We start from the raw sequence: 18,434 nt of genomic DNA, 5'->3' as shown, positions 1-18,434 counted from the left end.
CTGCTTTCTGATCAAAGGAGAAAGGACAGCCCAGCCCTTTGATTCTCATCATTACATTATTAAATGCAAAGAACATTCTACAGCATTTTAGTATTCCTGCTTGTTAACAACATAGCTACATATGCCATCATTTAGATCTCTACACAGAGTACAACCAAGTCTTCTATATGACCATATGTTGGTACCAGAAGAGAATTAGTAAGAAAGAACAGAAAAAGCCTATTGGATTTCTAAATGCACATCTATTAAATGTAACATTTGTCATTAAAATATATCCACTTCAGAGCCCATCAGAGCAAAAATTATTGTTTCAGTTTGGCTTGGCTTTTAACTGCTAGGTATATTGCACCATATCGATTTGGTCTGAGAGATTTCCTCTCCTGAACACATCTCTAAGATAAACAACTACAAGCTAATGTATTTCTAAGGTGACCCTGGACCACAGTTGTTCCCTGACAGAAACTGTTAATTTGGAATTAAGGGAGAAAATATGTATGAATAAATTAATATGATAAACATTACACAGATGTAACCACTCCCCAAGATACATGATGCCAACCCAGAAACTTACCATTTAGTTTAAGCTCAAGTGCAATCAAGTGTATCTCAAGGGTATTTCAAGCCTACCAAGATACCAAGACATTCTGGATAGCCTGACAAACTCATTCCTTTCCAGAAACTGCATCCCTTCCTGACACGTGTTTGTAAAGCACGGTCACACTGCACACTGTGGGCTGCTGCCAAAAATGAACAGTTCTGCCCCATCCTGGCAATGTGCTCCCACCAACTCTCCCTTGTCAGCTCATGTGGCTAGCCAGCAAATCAGATCACGAGCACAAAATTAATCACCACTTGGAGATTTGTCTGGTTTTTGTCAGACAAATAAACTGATCTAAATAAACCACAATGTAGATGCAATAGAAAGAAGTCAAAGGGGACACCCAAGAGAGAATGAAGAGGAAGACAGATTCTCCCTTTCAGGTAAAAATCTCATCCACCGTAACAAAAAACTGCACCTTAAGAATTCCAGACAATGCATTTTTTAGGTTAACAGTTCTTCTAAATATCTGGTTAAGAACCACAAAATAAAGAAATGGATTTTAAAAAGTCTTGGGTCTACATTGCCTTTAAGCACCTCTACCTGCCTGCTCAGTGAATAGGTAAAATGGCCAGCTGCAAAGGAGCTTACATTCATGGACATACATCAATGAAAGAACCCAAAGAGAGGAAATGAGTACTTTTCCATCTACACCACCTCAGTCAAGCAGAAGTAACAAGAAAAACACCTGCAAAGCCTTCTTTAAACCACCAAAGCAAGACAATAAACTATGTCATTCAATTCTGAAATCCAGGAACTCTCTCAGAAAATGTGAGGCTTTTGCAACAACCATCAGCTTGACACATTAGTGGCTGACAACTGAGTCATGAAAGGGGAGTTCCTGGAGACCAGAAGATGCACTCAGTGCAGGACATGAACAAGAGCCAGGAATGAAGCATTGAACAACTTAATGGAAGAGTGCAATGCAATGCCTCCAACACAATCAAAAGGGTCTGAAATTTTTATGTCATGCAACTGAAGAAGAAAAATACCAATAACAGCTCTGAAATTAGCTGCTTCAGGTGCAGTACTTAGTACTTAGTGGTGCATAAATTGCACTGACCTGCAAAGCCCACTACAGAAAATACTGAACACCCCATGCACCTCATGCAGCAATGCAGAGCTAACTTCTGTTAAAGACTGTGAAGTTTAAGCATGTCAGTGAAAGTCTGAAAGGAATCAAGAGTAAATGGAGTGGAAAAGATTATTTCAAATCACTAAGCACAAAAATATTTTATCTAAAGCAAAGATTAAAAGCTTGAATTCTACAAAACCAAAAGTGGTATGCAAACCTTCCTGCCAAACCAAGAGCAATGTGATTCCAATTATTTGAAATCACCTGCTCCATGCCTCAGGGATCACTGCAGTAATAGAGGAGATGGACAATCAGTACCAAATATGACTATTTATCACTACAAAGAAACAACATAATAATGATGTCCCTTTGGTACTCCTGCTGGGGATCAGATTTCTCCAGACCCTGGCCCCAAAGAATGAGCATCTGCAAAGGGAACAAACACATCAACTACAACCAACACACATCACTGAGATCAACCTCAGGGCACTGCTCTGGAGGTAACCTTCAATGTATCTCAAAGATTTTCATTCCAAATAGGGCAAATATCCTAACCACCAGTGAAACATTTACAAGCTATGCACTTTCTGGAATAATCAAACTCACTAAAATTTTAAAGGGAAAAATGTAGACATTTTCCTCACATTGTGTATAATTAGCTGAGTATTGAAAGCAGCACAGTAATATGATGACTAATATTTTTCCTCAAAAAATAAGGAAAGATAATTAAAAACTTGTTGTGATGCGATGTGCAATTCCTCATAACATGTTTTTTCCTTGAGAAGTATCCTTAATAAAGCACTTAGATGTTTTTAAATAAGTTTTGCTGGAAGAGATTACAAAAATTTCTGTCAAAAAATATAATATAAAAAATAAGATTTTTTTTTTACAAAAAATCTTGTAAAAATTGAGGAGAAAATTCTATTTATATGTTTGCCCTTTGATGTAAAAAATTTCTATTTACTACTATATATAGCATTGTAGTTTCTAATTAAAAGATTCTGATCAATTTTGTCGACTTGAAAGAAAAGCATCAAGAGAATCAAGAGATAAAATAATACAGGATGTTGCAGGAAGAAAAAACTTTAAAAGTGTGCTTCAGAGGTTGTAAGAACAATGAGATTTTACAGCAGACATTTTATGAGTCAGTCACATTTACAAAGTAATAGATTCCTTAGATATTAATTTAATTTCCCCTCCCCCATTTCATAGAATAGAAACCTGAGCTTGTTGATAGTCCCTTAAGTGTGTATGAAATAATGTAAGTTAAATTCAGTAAGGACACAGATAAGCCAGTGGGAAATCAAAATAAATATATTCATTAAATTAAATGAAAATACACTAAAAATCTTATGTAGATTTACCTACATTTGCTGTTTTGAAAATAATCATTACAAATAAATTTATGCTAAAGTAGAGAAATACAGTACCAATTAGCATTCTATAATAGGATACATAAAATGTACACACTCCAAAAAGAAAATTTTCAGCCTCAGTTTTGTTGTAATAAATCCAGAGCTATGCAGTATATTGTTGCTTTGTGTAAAATAAGAAATCTCTTTAAAAAATCACTTTTTCACATGTACTGGGAAGAAAAAAAATAAAACTTTTCTAAGAGACAAAATTCAAAAATAAGCCTAGGTCTAATATTAAAAATATGTATTCCAAGTCAAAGAATCTTCTTTCAAAAATACACAATAAAATATAACTGCAAAATTATTTCCCCAGGTCTTCTCTATTGCCATTTGAAAATATCAAACTTTAATCAAAAGTTCAGTATCATTGAACTGGATCCACATATCATAGCATATTAAACAACTGCAAAATTTCTTTTTTTATTTTCCCTAGCATTTTCATAATATTTATAGGCACTCATTTACTGCATTAATCATCAATATTTGACATTCTTCATGCAAGCTCTCTCTTTTTATCCAATGCATAAATCTAAATATCTTTGGGGCATTTGGCGGGGCAGAGTTTATTTAATGAAGAAACAGCAGAATAGGATCATGGTTTGATAAAAACATTTTTACAACTACCTCTTTGGGGCACATTTAGTAAATCAGTTATTTATTCTGAAGCAAAGCTAGAAATAAGAATATATTTTAATAGATGCATGTTCATTTTTAAGTCCTGGATCACACATCTGTTCTCCATGCCAAGTGAGGGTGGAGCACAGTGAGAGCTAAACACCATCAGCTAGAGTGGAGTGCCAAGGCCCAGTTCCTTGTGGTCGTAAACATGACCTAAAATAGCTTTTCTCCATATAAACATCATTGTATCAATGAACTCAAACTCAGAAGCAAGAACTACTTGTACCTCTAAAATCCCCATAATTAGTCTTCCCAGTAGGAAAAAAAATCACCCTACAAAGAAACCCCCCTATTTTGTATATTTGTGTGTTTGAACACAGACACTGTTTGAATTTACTCAATATATATAAGGGGGAAGAGCACAAGGGAAAAAAGCCCCGAGCACAAACTGATGCAAGATGTTACACAGGTGTCACTGCTGCAGAGTCAGTGCCTGGGTAGCAGCATGGATCCTTCTGAAAGCTTCTCTTCCTGCTCTCCTTCCTCACCTCCACTTCATCTTTCTCAAAAATTCACCCAAGGTTAAATGTTAAGTGGAACAATGAAGAGAGGAAAACTATTGGGCTGTCACTGCCAGCAAATTTAGCACAAGCTACCATTTGATCTCTCACATCTAATAGGACAAATTTGGGCAACTGAATGGGCCCGATGCTGCTTCCCAAGAGTCAGTCTAACACTTGCTTCCAACACCAGTAAAGCCCTGTGGCACCAGATCTCACACTCGTTGTGCTTTTAAGCATAGAGGATGATGTTAATTTGATTCTGAAATTTTGTTTATAAGTTTTGATTTCCTATGAGACTAATTACTGCAAGTCTTCAAATCACTATGAAAGGAAGAAGTGCAAGAGCTTTTGGGAAGTCAATTTTTTTTCCCTTTTTCTGAAACAGAAGCAGCAAGAATTCATGTATAAAAGGTTACATCCAACTAGAGTGCCGGGGGTCTTAAATGCATCACTACTGGGGCAAAACCAGACAACTGGTTACTGCAAAATCTCATGTTTTAAAAACGCACTCAAAAAAAATTCTTCATCAAATGGCCAGGGGAAATATGATCAGATAGGTTGTTATAAGTGTGATTAATCAAGTACAAGGTTACATACAGAAAACAAAGAAAAGTCATGAATGAAAATTTGAAAAGTTCAGAATCTTTTCTTGCCATAATGCATACAAAACTTTGACGACCATTGAAGATCACACTCTTTAAAATAAGACAGGGAGCAGAGCAACCAAAGACTCACCCTGTGACCCAGAAACACCAGTTTCCATTGCTCCCCACAGTGACTGTAGTTTTCAGAACACCAGATCTAACAGGAAAAGCAACGTACTGGCGTGCCTAGGAGTCAGAAAAAATACTACAGCAGCAGTAGTGCAATGTATTCCATCTGTATCACTCAGCAGCCCAGGACCTGGCTGCAATCAGAGGGGGAAACCACTTTGTGAAGAAAAATGAGACCAGAGGGAAAGGACTCCAACAAGGACAATCCATCCTCAGTAAAATACCCCTCTGCCTGGCAGTTTCAAGTGGGCAGAACCCAAACGAGACGCTGCCCCTGCACAGCTGCAGCGCGAGAGGCAAACAAGCAGCACATCACCCATCTGCAGGGGACAGGACAAAACAAGGGCACCAAGGCACGTGCTGTGGGCAGCCCTTGAGCATGAACCCATCTGCATCTCTGTGTCATCTCTCTGGAGAAAGGACTATTGTCCAAGAACACCATTTAGGCAAGGAGGAAAACTCAACGGATCCAACAGTCAGGAGGAGTGAAGGCATTTCCTTTGCTGAAGCAGATGGTGCCTTGAGGTCATTTTTAGCTACATGTTTTCCAAGCTCTGAAAGGAATCAATAACATTTAAAGGCCCCCTTTTCAGCATCTCTTGTAGTCTTCAGAAATGAAGGAACAGAATTCCACTGTGAGAGAAATCTACAAGTTATAATCTACATTAAGCTGCCTTTACATTACAAATAAAGCATTCAAATGTAGTAAAAGGAGTCCACACTAATTTTGCTCCTTTATACCAGTATCAGTGACCAAACCTTCTTTCAGCAACACAGTGACATATTCCAAACAATTTCAATTGGTTTTCCATTTAGTTTACATACAAATGAAAGCTTACCACCAAAAGATTAGCTCTGCCCATTGGAAGTAACAAGCACTCTTTGACACCTAAAGCCTACCAACAAGGTTAACTTCTCCTAGAAATGGACTCTGGGCACCAGCAGAAAGTTTACCAACATCCTGCCAGTATTGGAGGCTAACAAAAAGTTTGACAAAACTTGCAGACTCTTAGGCATGCCAATACATTGCTCAGTCAATTCCACAGATAATACTTTTTAAATATGACTCACCCTCTACATTCAAGTATCAAAGTCCTGCTTCAAGTTGAAAAGTGCAAGAAAAGCAAATTTCAAAACTGCTTTTCCCCTTGATACAGCCTAGGAGACCAAAATGAAACAACATTCTCACTGTATATATTTTCTGAAACAACTGATGGATAGATTTTTTTCATTCCCACAGAATTGCAGGAGTTGAAATACTCTAAGGAGACATTTCTGGAACAGAGTGTATTCCCACATACTGCTATCCTTCTGGGCAATTTTTGAGTTGTAAGTCAGGGCTCTAGCCTCCACATTCCTCCACATCACACTTTTATTAGAAGACATTTACCCACACAAATTTTTCTAAACTTTGCATTAATACCACATTCTGGAGCACGCTTTTTATAAAGCATGTCCTTTGATACAGTTCTCTGGTCTGGTAACACCCATTCACTTAAAAACAAGGAAGAAAGAGAGACTTAAGAGTGAATTTAGCCTAGGTAGAGAAACCGGAGCTGGTCAAATTACCAGATGAATCACCAAATTTCATTGTCTGGGGGCAAATGTACAGCAACAATGCCATGCTTTTAACTTACTTTCACTGAATCAAATTTTCAAGCTGGACTCCTCATGACTCAACAGTTAAAACAGCTCTATGTCATTGGCCACTTTCTGTAATTTCTTCATAATTCTTCAATTTCAGGTGACACTGGCTTTCCACTTCTTCCACTTGGACTTACCCAACCCATGATGGCCAAGCCCCATCATGGCAGTGCATGCCACGTCCTGGCAGAACACAGCCTGACCGTGTGTACGTGCACTTCAGCCACCTTTCTGTTCAGCTTAACAATAAAGTTTCTCGGAAAAAAACATAAGCCTTCCTTCACACAGTCCTCCCACTAAAGTATTAAAAGCTTGCACAGATGTAATGTTCAGTGTCCAAAGCTCTCATCTGCACTGAACATGCTTCCATCTGAGGAGAGTGATGTTGGCTGTGGCTCAGCACAGCTGCCGCTGCACAATTCACCCCTGCAGCAATGTTTTCTCCTCTGCAGATTAATGCAACTATTGCAATGGATCCAGAAGAGCACTCTCAGGGAGCATCTGCAGCTATGAAGAGCTAAATTTCATGGGACAGATCTCTGCAGTCCTGTATGTGCTCCAAAAGACATCTCCACAGAACAGCGTATCCATGCACTATCTAGGAGACCACTGGCAAGGCAAAGGAAAGAAGGGAATTGAAGGCTCTCTTGTCTGAAAGTTTTCCACAGACAATTAGGGCAAATTTGGCATTGTTTAAAATCAATTAAATAAGACAAAACTAGAGAAATGGAAGACAAGTTGGGAGTCACAGTAATTTTTGGAGACACTGAATACAGCGGTTTTGGTTAACATGCAAGAAACAATTACACTATTTCTAGAAAAAACAATACTGAAAAAATATTATCTAGTGATGAAAACACTGAACCATATCATTAGATGAAGAGAAAGATAGATTGCATAGGAAGACACCAAAATCCTGTGTCCAGTCTTGATCCTCTGACAGTATTGGATTCACCTTCTACATCCACAGTTATCCAGACTGAGAGAATACACATGGGCCTGGGCTGGCAACTAAATCATTTGACATGTGAGCTACTTCCCATGAAGCAGAACAGCCTGCTTGGGAGAGGCAGCCTTGGCTCAAACCCATGGGAGCAGAAGACAAGGATCCTCATCTTCCATCTTCTCCAGGGAGGAAACCCGGCGGAAGGCAGGAATAAGTGGAAGGACCACAAACCTCAGCAGAGCTAATTGGAGAGGGAAAAGCACTGAGCCAGTGCTATCTAGAAGGACCCACAATTTACAGACCTGAACCTTATCAGGCTTTTGAAGATTTTATGCAGTTTGATTGACCTTTAAGCAGTGTTTGACAGGCTAACTGTGATAATGTTTTCACAAGCAGAGCCCTAAAAAAGTTGTTCGTTTTGAGTCACTTAATGACTGGCATGATTATTGGGAAAACTACAACAGGGACCTGGACTACCAGAAGGATAATATATCTACCATGACCTTTTAACATAAAAGTCCATAATGCTCTTGTGGCAAACATTTCAGAGTGAATCTTAACTTCACATGTAGTTCCTCCAGAATATGGATAAATCTCATCAAAGTTTATCAAGACACTGCTCAGGATGCAACACACTTCTACACCATGCATATGTTATAGCTGATTAGCCACTGCAGGAGTCCCAAAACAGGTACACAGTGGAAGTGTGGCAGAAAGAATACTCAGTGTGATCCTGCACTCAGGGGCACCAACACAGACCAGGATACAGATACATTCATCACCAGAGCTGGAAAGCACTCCTCTGTCAGACTTTGCAGCCTACACTAATCATGCAATCAGCAAATGTTGGGAAAATATTTTCTATACAAATTGTTACATCTGAGCCTTTATGATCCTTTTTGGCTGTACATAAGCCTGTTTTATGAGGCTAAGCCATACCTTTAGGAATATCTGCCTTTTCCAGTCTGCTATGGCACAAGCATGAGAAGATGACACAAAACAACATGAACTCTGAAGCAGCAGATACCAGAGATTTTTTGCTGGATGATTTTTTGGACTTATACATTTACTGACATAACAAATCTCATTACCAAGCAGGGAAAGACTTTTCCTGATATGAACTTGCAAAGAAGGATAAATTAGGAATTTGAAATATTCTTTGCCTATAAAATACTAAAACACACCGTGAGTTCTTTATAAAAAGGGTATCTCAAAAATCAAAAGACACCCTCAATGTCCTTACATCATTCAATACACAATCTATAGCAAAGTTTAGCTTTCAGCAGTTTTTTTCTTCTTCAGGAAGGTAAGACCTGCATCTAGACTGTGAATATTTTAACCATCATTCACATATTCATAAAAAATTGCCATGTTGGTGAAGTATCTTATTGTAGAACTGCATACACTGAACATACAGTAAAGTATCACACACATTTTTCCTAATGCCGTACAAATCTTAAAAGGCAACAAGGCAGGAAGAAAACCAAATTCAGCAATAAACCAAATGCATGTTATTACTCACTATAGCCCCTTTCCAGTTTAGCCTCCTTCCCTTTGGTTTTCTGTTAGGATGATCAAAAATTGTGCCTAAGTTTCTTCAAGTCATTTGATTAAGTGGGCAGAAAATAATTTTTTTAATCAAGCAATTTCTGATGACACTTCTCTTTTTCAGCAGTCACCATCCATCAGTCCCAAACTCTAGAGATATTTTATAAGCCACTCAACAGTCAGAGCTGTTTTTTTAAGAAAAAAAAAATTACTATTCATTGGAGCTACCCAACACAGTAACTTACAATACCAACAGAAATCGACAGCATCAGAACAGAAAGCAAGAGTCAGCAATTTCAGAAGCACCTGCAAAGAAGTGGGGTATCCTGTTTGATGACTAGAGTGAGATGACAATAAATCAGAGAATCCAATAGCAAAGACTAGACAACACTCAAATAACTAATGAAGATTTCAAATCCAAGAGCAAGCAGAGCTATGCAAACTCAGCATGACTGAGCAAAGCTTCTCTGAAATTCATTATTAGCAATAAGAAATCATTTAAGAAATCTGCAAGCCATAATTCCAAATAGATGCATGCAATTGTATCATTTGGTCACAAACAATGCAGGCTGTGGAAGACAAGTAAGTTCTTTACTGAAAACCACTGACTCACTCTGGAATACAAAAAACATGCACTTCTATCTCCAGATGCAGCTCAGTCCTGGAGCCCCTCCAGGCTCTCCCTACAACCAGGCCATCCCTTTTACTCTCTTTGAAGGAATTCAATGTATCTTAATGACAACGGGCAATGAGCAAGTGAAAAACAGCTTGAGAAACAGAAATTGCTATATCATGGATGTCCTGCACAACCAGCAGAGAGGAGTGAATCTCTGTCCACAGCAGGTCAGAACCTTGTTCCTACTGAAAATCATAGAAAATCTCACAAACTTCCATGTAACACTTAGATGTATTAAAAATGGATAATGGCAATACAGGCAGTGGGGAGGGACGCTTACACATTCCCATATTTTAACAAAGAACATGCCTGCACAGTATTGACTAAAGGAAAACACTACAAAACTTGTGGTTTCTCATGTGCTTCTTACAATACCAAAATATGGCTTAAGGCACAAAGTTAAAAGGTTCCTTAAAAATGTCAAAGGTGGGAACTTTCCTTCTTTTAAACACAAAAATATTAGATTAGCCTTCACTAAATGTCCCTGACATAGAGGACTCTCATCTTCTAATACACTTATTTATGCACCAGTAAATTAGGTGTCCATCGCTAAGATCCTGGATTGCATTGATGACAATATAATATTAGTGTATTTTTAGCTATATCTTATCTTGATTATTCTATACATTAAGTGCTGTGCAGCTGCCAACGGGCACCCTTTGAGGAACAGAGAAATTGAAATACAGGAGTGTCACAGATACCAGTAATGACTCCATTCTGCAATGGAATTAAAAGCAGAAACCCAAAGTCACGTGAATTCTCCAATGTCCACTATATATTGTACATTAGAACATTAATGACATGAAGATGTAATAGCCTACAACATTTGCCTTGTGCTGTGTTCTGAGGTTCAGCAATCCTGGACAACCACAACTGTGAGCACATTGATTATGTTTTTAAGCAATTACATTCTGGGTTTCTAAGATGAGTATATAGACTATTTCCTTTACTATTTAATAGTAAAGCATGGAGGTAGAGAAGTTACTCAACTCTGATGGCAGTGGCCCAAAAACCCCAAAACAAACAAAACCGAGGAAGTTGCTAAAGAAAAACCTCAATAAATACTGAAAACAAACCATCACTTTTTAGAAATCCACCATCCATCATATCCCAGTCAGTTCTGCCTTCAATTATCTCCTCTCATCCCCTTTTCTCATATTATCCTCTGGCTCAATTCCATCATGATCCTGTTCTAAAACTCCTGATCTGCAATGGCCACGCTTTTCTTCTGCATTCCTCTGCATGATCATCTTCATTTGCCTTTGTGCATTTCTGAACTCGGGCTTGCATCCTTCTTGTTCAACTTCTGCCCTTTCTGCAGCTAAAGCTTTCATCCAGGAATTAAAGGAATCCAATCCGATTTAATGCGACTTCCTTCTCTCCAGCTTATCTCTCTCTCCCCTCCTTCACCCCTTTTATCTTTATCCGATTCAAATCCAACTACATTGTTTTACATTAATTCAACTACAGCCTTGTTGGCTAGTCTGAATGCACCTTCCCATTCAGGAATCTTTGTTTTTCCTGACATGGTTGCTAGTCCTTTACTCACCAGGATTCTTCTCGAATGCTTTTACCTCCTCAAAGAAGCATGCTCCCTTAACTAACCCAGAAGGCAGGTAGCTTTGGTTTGAAATCTCTGTTCAAGACCAGCTTTTTAAACTCTCAAACACAGCTATTCAAAGACTATTAGCAATGGATAGAACATGGAGACAGTAAGAGTGTATTTAACCATAAAACAATCAAATACATATGGAAATGGTATTGATCTGTTCCCTACTCTTTATATGCCACTGACTGTTAACTCTTCAGGGCAGGCATGGGGTGTCTCTTCATGAGGGAGAAGAATCCAGCATCTTTATACTTCATGTGCCATTCACCAGACACCCAGAAGCACCATAAAAGTTCACTCTGTGAAGTTAGTCCATAACTTTGACGAGCACCTTCCTGAATGCAGCTCCTACACAGCTTGAGCTAAGCAAAGTCAGCCACGCTGCTGCTGGTCCATTACTGGCGAGCTGACTCAGATCCCTGGGCAGGGGATGCAATATCCTGCAATTAGGATGTAACCATGCTCTGTGCCAGAATCACAGAAAGTCTGCACTGCTTCACTCGGTTCGGCCTGCTTGGCAATTTTTTTTGTCCAAAGCACTGTCAGCTACTGTATCCTTCCATGAGTAACAACCATCAGATACCATGGAAGAGGCTGGGAATATTTTAAGCAGCAGTGGGGAAACTTCTTGATCAAGAAGAAAAGTTGTAGTAGCTTTTACATTAACATCAGAGCTTTTACACATTAACATTAGTTTACTGTGGAGGTTGTTGCAAAATAAACATATTTAACCCTTTCAAAACCATCCATGTTACTACTTTTTTTCTGCTCAGACTAATATTCATACTAACAACTTAACTAGATCAGGGTAACTTGAAAATTTTATGAGCTTAAGATTTGGTGAGTAAAAGCTGAGACATTCAGAAAAATGAAATCCATTAATAAGCAGTTTGTTCTGTAAGACCAGTGTTTTAAGCCTAATACTAAAGTTAAAAGCAACCATTACTAAGTTTAAAACAGACATGTCACAAAGTGTTTGAACTTGTGACTTTTTGGGGGTCTTCAAAGAATCCTGAAATGCCTAAAGGAGTTTTTTTCTTCTTTGAACAAAGCATTATGAACTTTGAGAAGAGTATTTTATTGTACTGTAAATATGGTCATCATATCTGAAAAACCTTTACATAGAGTAAGTTACATTCAGAGGCAAATACATATGCTATGAAGAGCTTGTTTATTATTTAACAAAACAAAGAGAATGCAAGTTGTCGGTTCTTAAACTTCATGGATTATAAAAAAAGAAATATGAGACAATTTTCCACCTATTTTGTTTATTAAACACACAGTAGTCAATTAGAAAAGGAGGAAACAGAGGCCTGCAACTCATCTTGTAGGTCAGCAGTTACTTCAAATGCTCAGATTTTATATTCTACATCAATAACAATATGGACTTAATGTTTTTTTCCTTCAGATGTAACAGCCATGTACCACCTCAAACAAAAGGGGTCAAGATGAAAACCACAGTATTTTAATACAAAATGAGGTTGTTAAAAGTTATAGGGATTGGGCTTCATACAATCAAAATATGTTTTTTAACACAAATAGAGCCAGATTAATGGTTGGACTCGATGGTCTTAGAGGTCTCTCCCAACCTCAAGGATTCTATGATTCTATGGAATTTGAAAATATACCCCGGGTTGGGTAGCAGGCAATACGTACGTTAAATCCTGTGCTTAGCTCACATGTTATATTTCAAGCAATTCCCTTCCGATGTACAATTTCTATTTTTAAAAACACATCCGAGTCCACAGAACACAAACCCACCCTGCCCACGCTTCAGCCACAAGCCGAAATGAAGCCGCAGCGCTTCAAGCCCCGCTGTCGCAAAGGCACCGCAACTTTCATTTCGGGTGCCCCGGCCGCCGCAGGCAGCGGGCAGTGCCCGCCCGGGCCGCGCTGCCGGCCGGGGGAGGGCATTGACAGGCACGGGGACCATCGGAACTAATTCGAGCGCCCTTGCCCAGGACTGGCATTCCCCGCGCTCCTGCGGGAAGCCGAGCCGAGCATCCCTTTGCCCCGAGCGTTATCCTCCGGCGGTGCAAGCACCCGCTGCGGGCAGCTCGGCACGGCCGGCCCTGCTGCGCGGCCCCTGTGCCCCCGCCCGGCGCTTACCTGTGCCCGCGCCGCCTCGCTCCGCACCCGCGTGCTCAGCGCCGGCCACCGCGCCCCGCCGCCGCCCTCGCCGGAGACCAGCCGCAGGGGCCTGATGCTCTCTCGCTCCGCGAAGGGGCTCTCGCCCCGCTGCCGCCCCGCTGCCGCCGTGGCCGGCCCGGCGCCTCCTGCGCAGGGGAGAGGCACTGTCACCCGGCTGCGCCCTCGCCCCCGGCGCGCAGGCTGGAGCGGGGGCTCCGTTTCCACGGGGCTCCGCAGCAGCCTCAGCGCAGCGTCCCCCCCTCCCCGCCGCCCCCGCCCCAAGCGCGGCGGCGCTGCCCCGCCACCGCCACCGCCACTCACCTGCGGCCGCTGTCAGGGCGCCGAGCGCCAGGCAGAAGAGGCAGGCGGCAGCCCGCATGGCGCTGCCCGCCGCCCCGCTCGCCGCCGAGCGCCGCCGGCTCCGCGCCTGCACGGGCGGGGGGGCTGCGGGGCCGCGGCTGCCGCGGGGCCGGGGCTGCCGAGCTCCGCCCCGCCGCCGCGCCGAGCCCCCTGCCAGCGAAGGAGATGGCGAGAGCCGGCGAGGCTCCCCGCAGAGCCCGCTTGGAAGAGGGAAGTGCTGGGAAATGTAGTCGTTTGCCAGGGCGTGAGGGAGCGGGGCGAGACCGGAGGGGAAGCCCCGGAGCCCGGGCAGCGCCGCAGGGATTCCGCAGTCGCCCCCGCCCCGTAGGGCCGCCCCGGTACCGCACCGCTCCGGGGCTGGGAGAGAGAACCCCCGCCGAAAAGTTGCCTTCACTGACAGCTGCGGGTGAGGGCGGGGGCTCTCCGGGGAGGCAGCCGGGGCGTTTTCCCGCCCTCCCTGCCCATACCGCCGTCAGCCCCTCTCTCCTCCTTTACGTGCTCATTTTCTGAGCAATCCTTAATTTCATTCTCTACGACATTTTTTGTTCCCTTCTTAAATTTCTACTGTCTCCTCGCTCTTTTAACAACGAGAGGATTACAACGCAGAATCTTTCCTTTCGCGTTACAACATGCTCTCCTGGACGAAGCGAGAGGCCGAGGTGCCAAGGAGCCCGCACGATGTCCGTTCCCTGAAACGCGAGAATTTTTCTCCCTCAGCGGAGGGATTGGCTGCGTCTGCAACCCAATTCTACACTCCCACCTACCGGGAAGCCGAGAGCAGCAGTGCTGCCTCTCAGCACGGCGTATCTCACCTTCCTTAACTACATTTCTTTATGAAAATGGGACAAGAGTGGCGGTGGCCTGAGGCACCTCTCTGCCCGCCGCTTTCGGAAGGGGCGATAGCAGGACGGCCATGGCACGCAGCTGAGGTGAGCGCAGAGAGGAGGAGGGGTGTCAGGGCAGCGGCAGATGCAGCTCGCTACCGATCCAGGCAAGAGAATACGAAGTCTAACTACCCTCTGCAAGGCTTGTACCAGTTGTAAACACATAATAAAGGAGGAGGTGGCATCACAGAAAATGCCACTGAAAGCTGCTGCTCACTGTAGTCTCAAAGATTAAAAGAGCAAAGGAACAAACAAAATATCTTAAAACCATTATGCTGATCAATTTTAATTGCACTGCTTGCACCGACAGCAGCCAGGACACCTGGCACCTCCATTTCTGCCCTCTGGAGCGCTCCCACCCGCCGGGCTGCCTTCTGCCTTCCACGGCTCCCCGCGGGAAGGAGCGCGCTCCGGGCACAGCGGCTCCCCGGAGCCACCCGACAGGGAATGCCGGTGCTCCTGGCCCGATTTCTCTGTAGGGCTTATCTTACTTACATATATAATCTTCTTAAAGGAACCAATTAGAGGATAGATGGAGGAAATTCAGTTTCTCAGAGTTTGTTTCTCTGATATGAAGACAGCCAAAATGACAGTCCAAGAAGGTGACGATAACAGAAGAGCACTGCATGTGGAAATATACAGTAACTTTGAGGAGGAAGTGGCAAGTAAGTTTTGTGCTGTCCTGCTTATACTGCTGTCAGGTACTACAGGCAAGATGCAATACTACCTCAAAGTATCCATTAAGTCCTGAAGCAGCTGCTGAAACAATGCAATTAGCTTATAAAAAACTCTTGTGTGGGGTGTAAAGAAGACCATGGGTGAGTTGGGTAAAGAAAATGAGAAAGGGCTATTTATAGCAAAGTAAAAAAATCAGTATTATAATATGATGCTTCAATCTTCTTACAAAAGTCATAAATCCTTGCATTTCAGGCTGCAGCCAAGCCCTATAGTTATTTTAGTTAGACCAAACTTTCCCCACTGGCACACTATTTCACAGCTGCTTCTGTCAGTATTTCTGTGAGAATTCATGACATTGGGTATACATTACACCATTCGGCAGCAGATACACAGTACAGTTATACACTCATTTCCTGGATCAGTACATCACAGAATTCTTTTTTCTCTTGCTCACCAGTGTTCAGATTTAGTGTAGGTGTTACACATGGAAGGTTCACCAACCCAGCGCCAGCCAAAACTTGGCTGCTTTGAGCTAACTCTAAATGCAGTTTTATCCAGTCTGTGTCCTCAGTGGGTATGGTGAGGTATGATACACACCTTTCATAAATGCAGTACTTTTTTTAGTATGCCAACTCTGTATTGGTCAAACCCTTCACTTATTTTAAGAATAATTTTTTTTTTTTTTTTTTTTAGAAATACAGCCAACTAATACAAAGATTAAGGCATTTGAAAAGTGTGTGTGCTAGAAGCAATTAGCCAAAACACAGCTGAAAAAGGTTTTACATTCCTCTCCTTGCAACCCTCTCTCATTTATGTCTTCTACTCTTTGGCTTATTTATTTATCATTTCTGTGGTAAACACTAAAGATTAATTCTAAAAAGAAAACTTAAATAAATTGCAAAAAATTTCTATATTATGTTGAAGGATCTAAATCACTATCTAGATCACGATTATGTTGAAGAATCTAATCTATGTTGAAGGAAGTAAATCCTGATCTCTATGTCTGAAGTCCCTTCTAATTGTACATACTTATTAGAAATGAATGATTTGACAGGCTTAATTCTTCAGAGAAATATTTAAATTTCACTGATGGTGATTTCACATTCCTCTATGTGTCGAGTTCCTCCACATTGCTGAGGACTGTGGCAGACTATCCACCCCTGAGCAATGAGCTCTTTCACATCAGGGGACAGATTTTTTCTTCTTCTAGCAACTCATGCAATATCTCATGTTAGAAGAAATCCGTAAGATTCAGAAAGTCCACCTCCATTCTCTTCATGGAACTACCTAAAAATAGACCACAAAAATGATGTCATCCAAACCTTTAACTCTTGACTTGGGGACTGCTTCCCTGAGGAGCATGTTCTGGTGACTGATGAAGAACCTCGTCCTGATGTCCAATCTGAGCATTCCAGTTGCAGCTTCCTCCCATTTCCTTGTGTCCTATCTCTAGCTCCCAGAGAGAGGAGACCAGCACCACTCTCTCCACTGCCTGTAGTACTGAAGGTCACAGTGAAAGTCTGGGGTTTGTGCCCAGCTATCCACATACTCAAGATTCAGTATTAAGTATTTGTTGAAGTGAGATCTCCATTCAACAAAAACACAATGAAAAACCAACACAAAACAAAACAAAACCCAAAAACCCCCACCAAAACCAAGACAAACCTCAAACAAATAAAAATATTATAGACAGCCACCTGAATCTACTTCTTATCTTTAACTTCTTTATCCCAAATTAAATTGGACTACACCCAAACACCTGCTTTCCATACCAAATCTTCTTTGGGTGCTCTGCATTTATTTTTGATAACTGCACTATCTAAATCAAAGAACTAAAAAGCAACATTTGCAGAATTCAGTAAAAAACCCCAAGTTGTTCATCTTATGTCACCTTTAGAGATGGTAAACTGGTTAATGGACTTAACTCACATTTATCTTCACCTGCTTCAGATTATCCGTGGTGATTCTGTGTTATTACCAACAGGATTTACTTTTGTTTTTGCTATTAAGAGCAAGCATTAATAATCTCCTCACAGGGTCCAGAGGACTAGCTATGCTAAGAAATACATTTTGGTATTCATTTTCTAGTCCACCTACATATATTCTGTGTAAGTAAGTTGTACAATTGCTCTGGATCAATTGGTTGCTAAATTTTCCCCTCATTTGTCTTCAAGAGTGGTGATTAGATGCATATAGAGGTTACAGCTAAATCTGAGTGGCAGTAAGCACTTGAAAGAAAATAGCTTATTTTCCAGAAGAATATTTACATGAGATGAAGCATAATGGAAAAAATGAGAGGAATAAAGGGGAGACCATTTCCTGCTGTGATGCAAGTAACATCCAAACTAGTCACGCAAGAAGGCTATGAATGCTTGATCATATTTAATTGTAGTTTTATCTTACACTTCACTATTTCAGGAATTTCCCATAATTCTATACACAATCTAATTGCATGTCTTAAAGTTCTCAGATTCTAAGCATCTAGAGAATGAAATTGGGGCAAGGAAGTGCTTTCCACCTTTGAGTACTCAGTGTAAGACCAAGGTAGACCGTGATTTGATGCTTCTGTGGTATCAACTGTCAACATGACCAAAAAGCCCAGTGTGATCAGTCTTTATCAGCCCCTGGTGCTTATTATCAGCCAATGGCCCAGAGGCCACATGGACAAAGATTATGCAGCTGGAGAACATGGAGGGATTAATATTTTTGTCCTGTGTCTACATACCCCACTGTAATTACACTAGTTAGAGCAGCTACCATTTTTTCAACATTCCTTCACTCAGAGGCTGCCACAAGAGCTTCACAGACACCATCACCAGCTACATTAGCTGAGTGTGTCAGAGCTGAGCCTCTTCAGGTGTGGGATGAAGGTGCACACACCCTCACAGGTGCATCTAAGGAGCCAAAACCTCAGGCT

The 18,434-nt window shown here is 41.5% G+C and overlaps 1 protein-coding gene across 11 annotated transcripts in view; it reads right to left on the bottom strand.

Annotated features, from left to right (window-relative positions):
• Positions 1-14,098, bottom strand: part of ADAM22 (ADAM metallopeptidase domain 22) — a 132,058-nt gene extending 117,960 nt beyond the window's left edge. For 4 of the 11 annotated variants that reach the window (XM_071428939.1, XM_071428940.1, XM_071428944.1 and 1 more), the window contains exons 1-2: positions 13,917-14,097; positions 13,575-13,741 (exon numbers count right to left, since the gene is read on the bottom strand). In XM_071428939.1, the coding sequence (XP_071285040.1) occupies positions 13,575-13,741; positions 13,917-13,974 (225 nt within the window). In that variant the 5' untranslated portion in view covers positions 13,975-14,097. Of the gene's footprint in view, positions 1-13,574; positions 13,742-13,916 lie in introns of all 11 variants that reach the window. The other 7 variants (XM_071428945.1, XM_071428949.1, XM_071428951.1 and 4 more) reach the window with 3 other exon arrangements.
• Positions 14,099-18,434: the final 4,336 nt, after the last annotated feature.

Source organism: Agelaius tricolor, unplaced genomic scaffold (genome assembly GCF_023055355.1).
Source record: "Agelaius tricolor isolate 1412-34295 unplaced genomic scaffold, bAgeTri1.0.p SCAF_6, whole genome shotgun sequence".
NCBI lineage: Eukaryota > Metazoa > Chordata > Aves > Passeriformes > Icteridae > Agelaius > Agelaius tricolor.
Note: the sequence above shows the minus strand (reverse complement) of the source record. Positions and strands in the feature narration are given on the sequence as shown.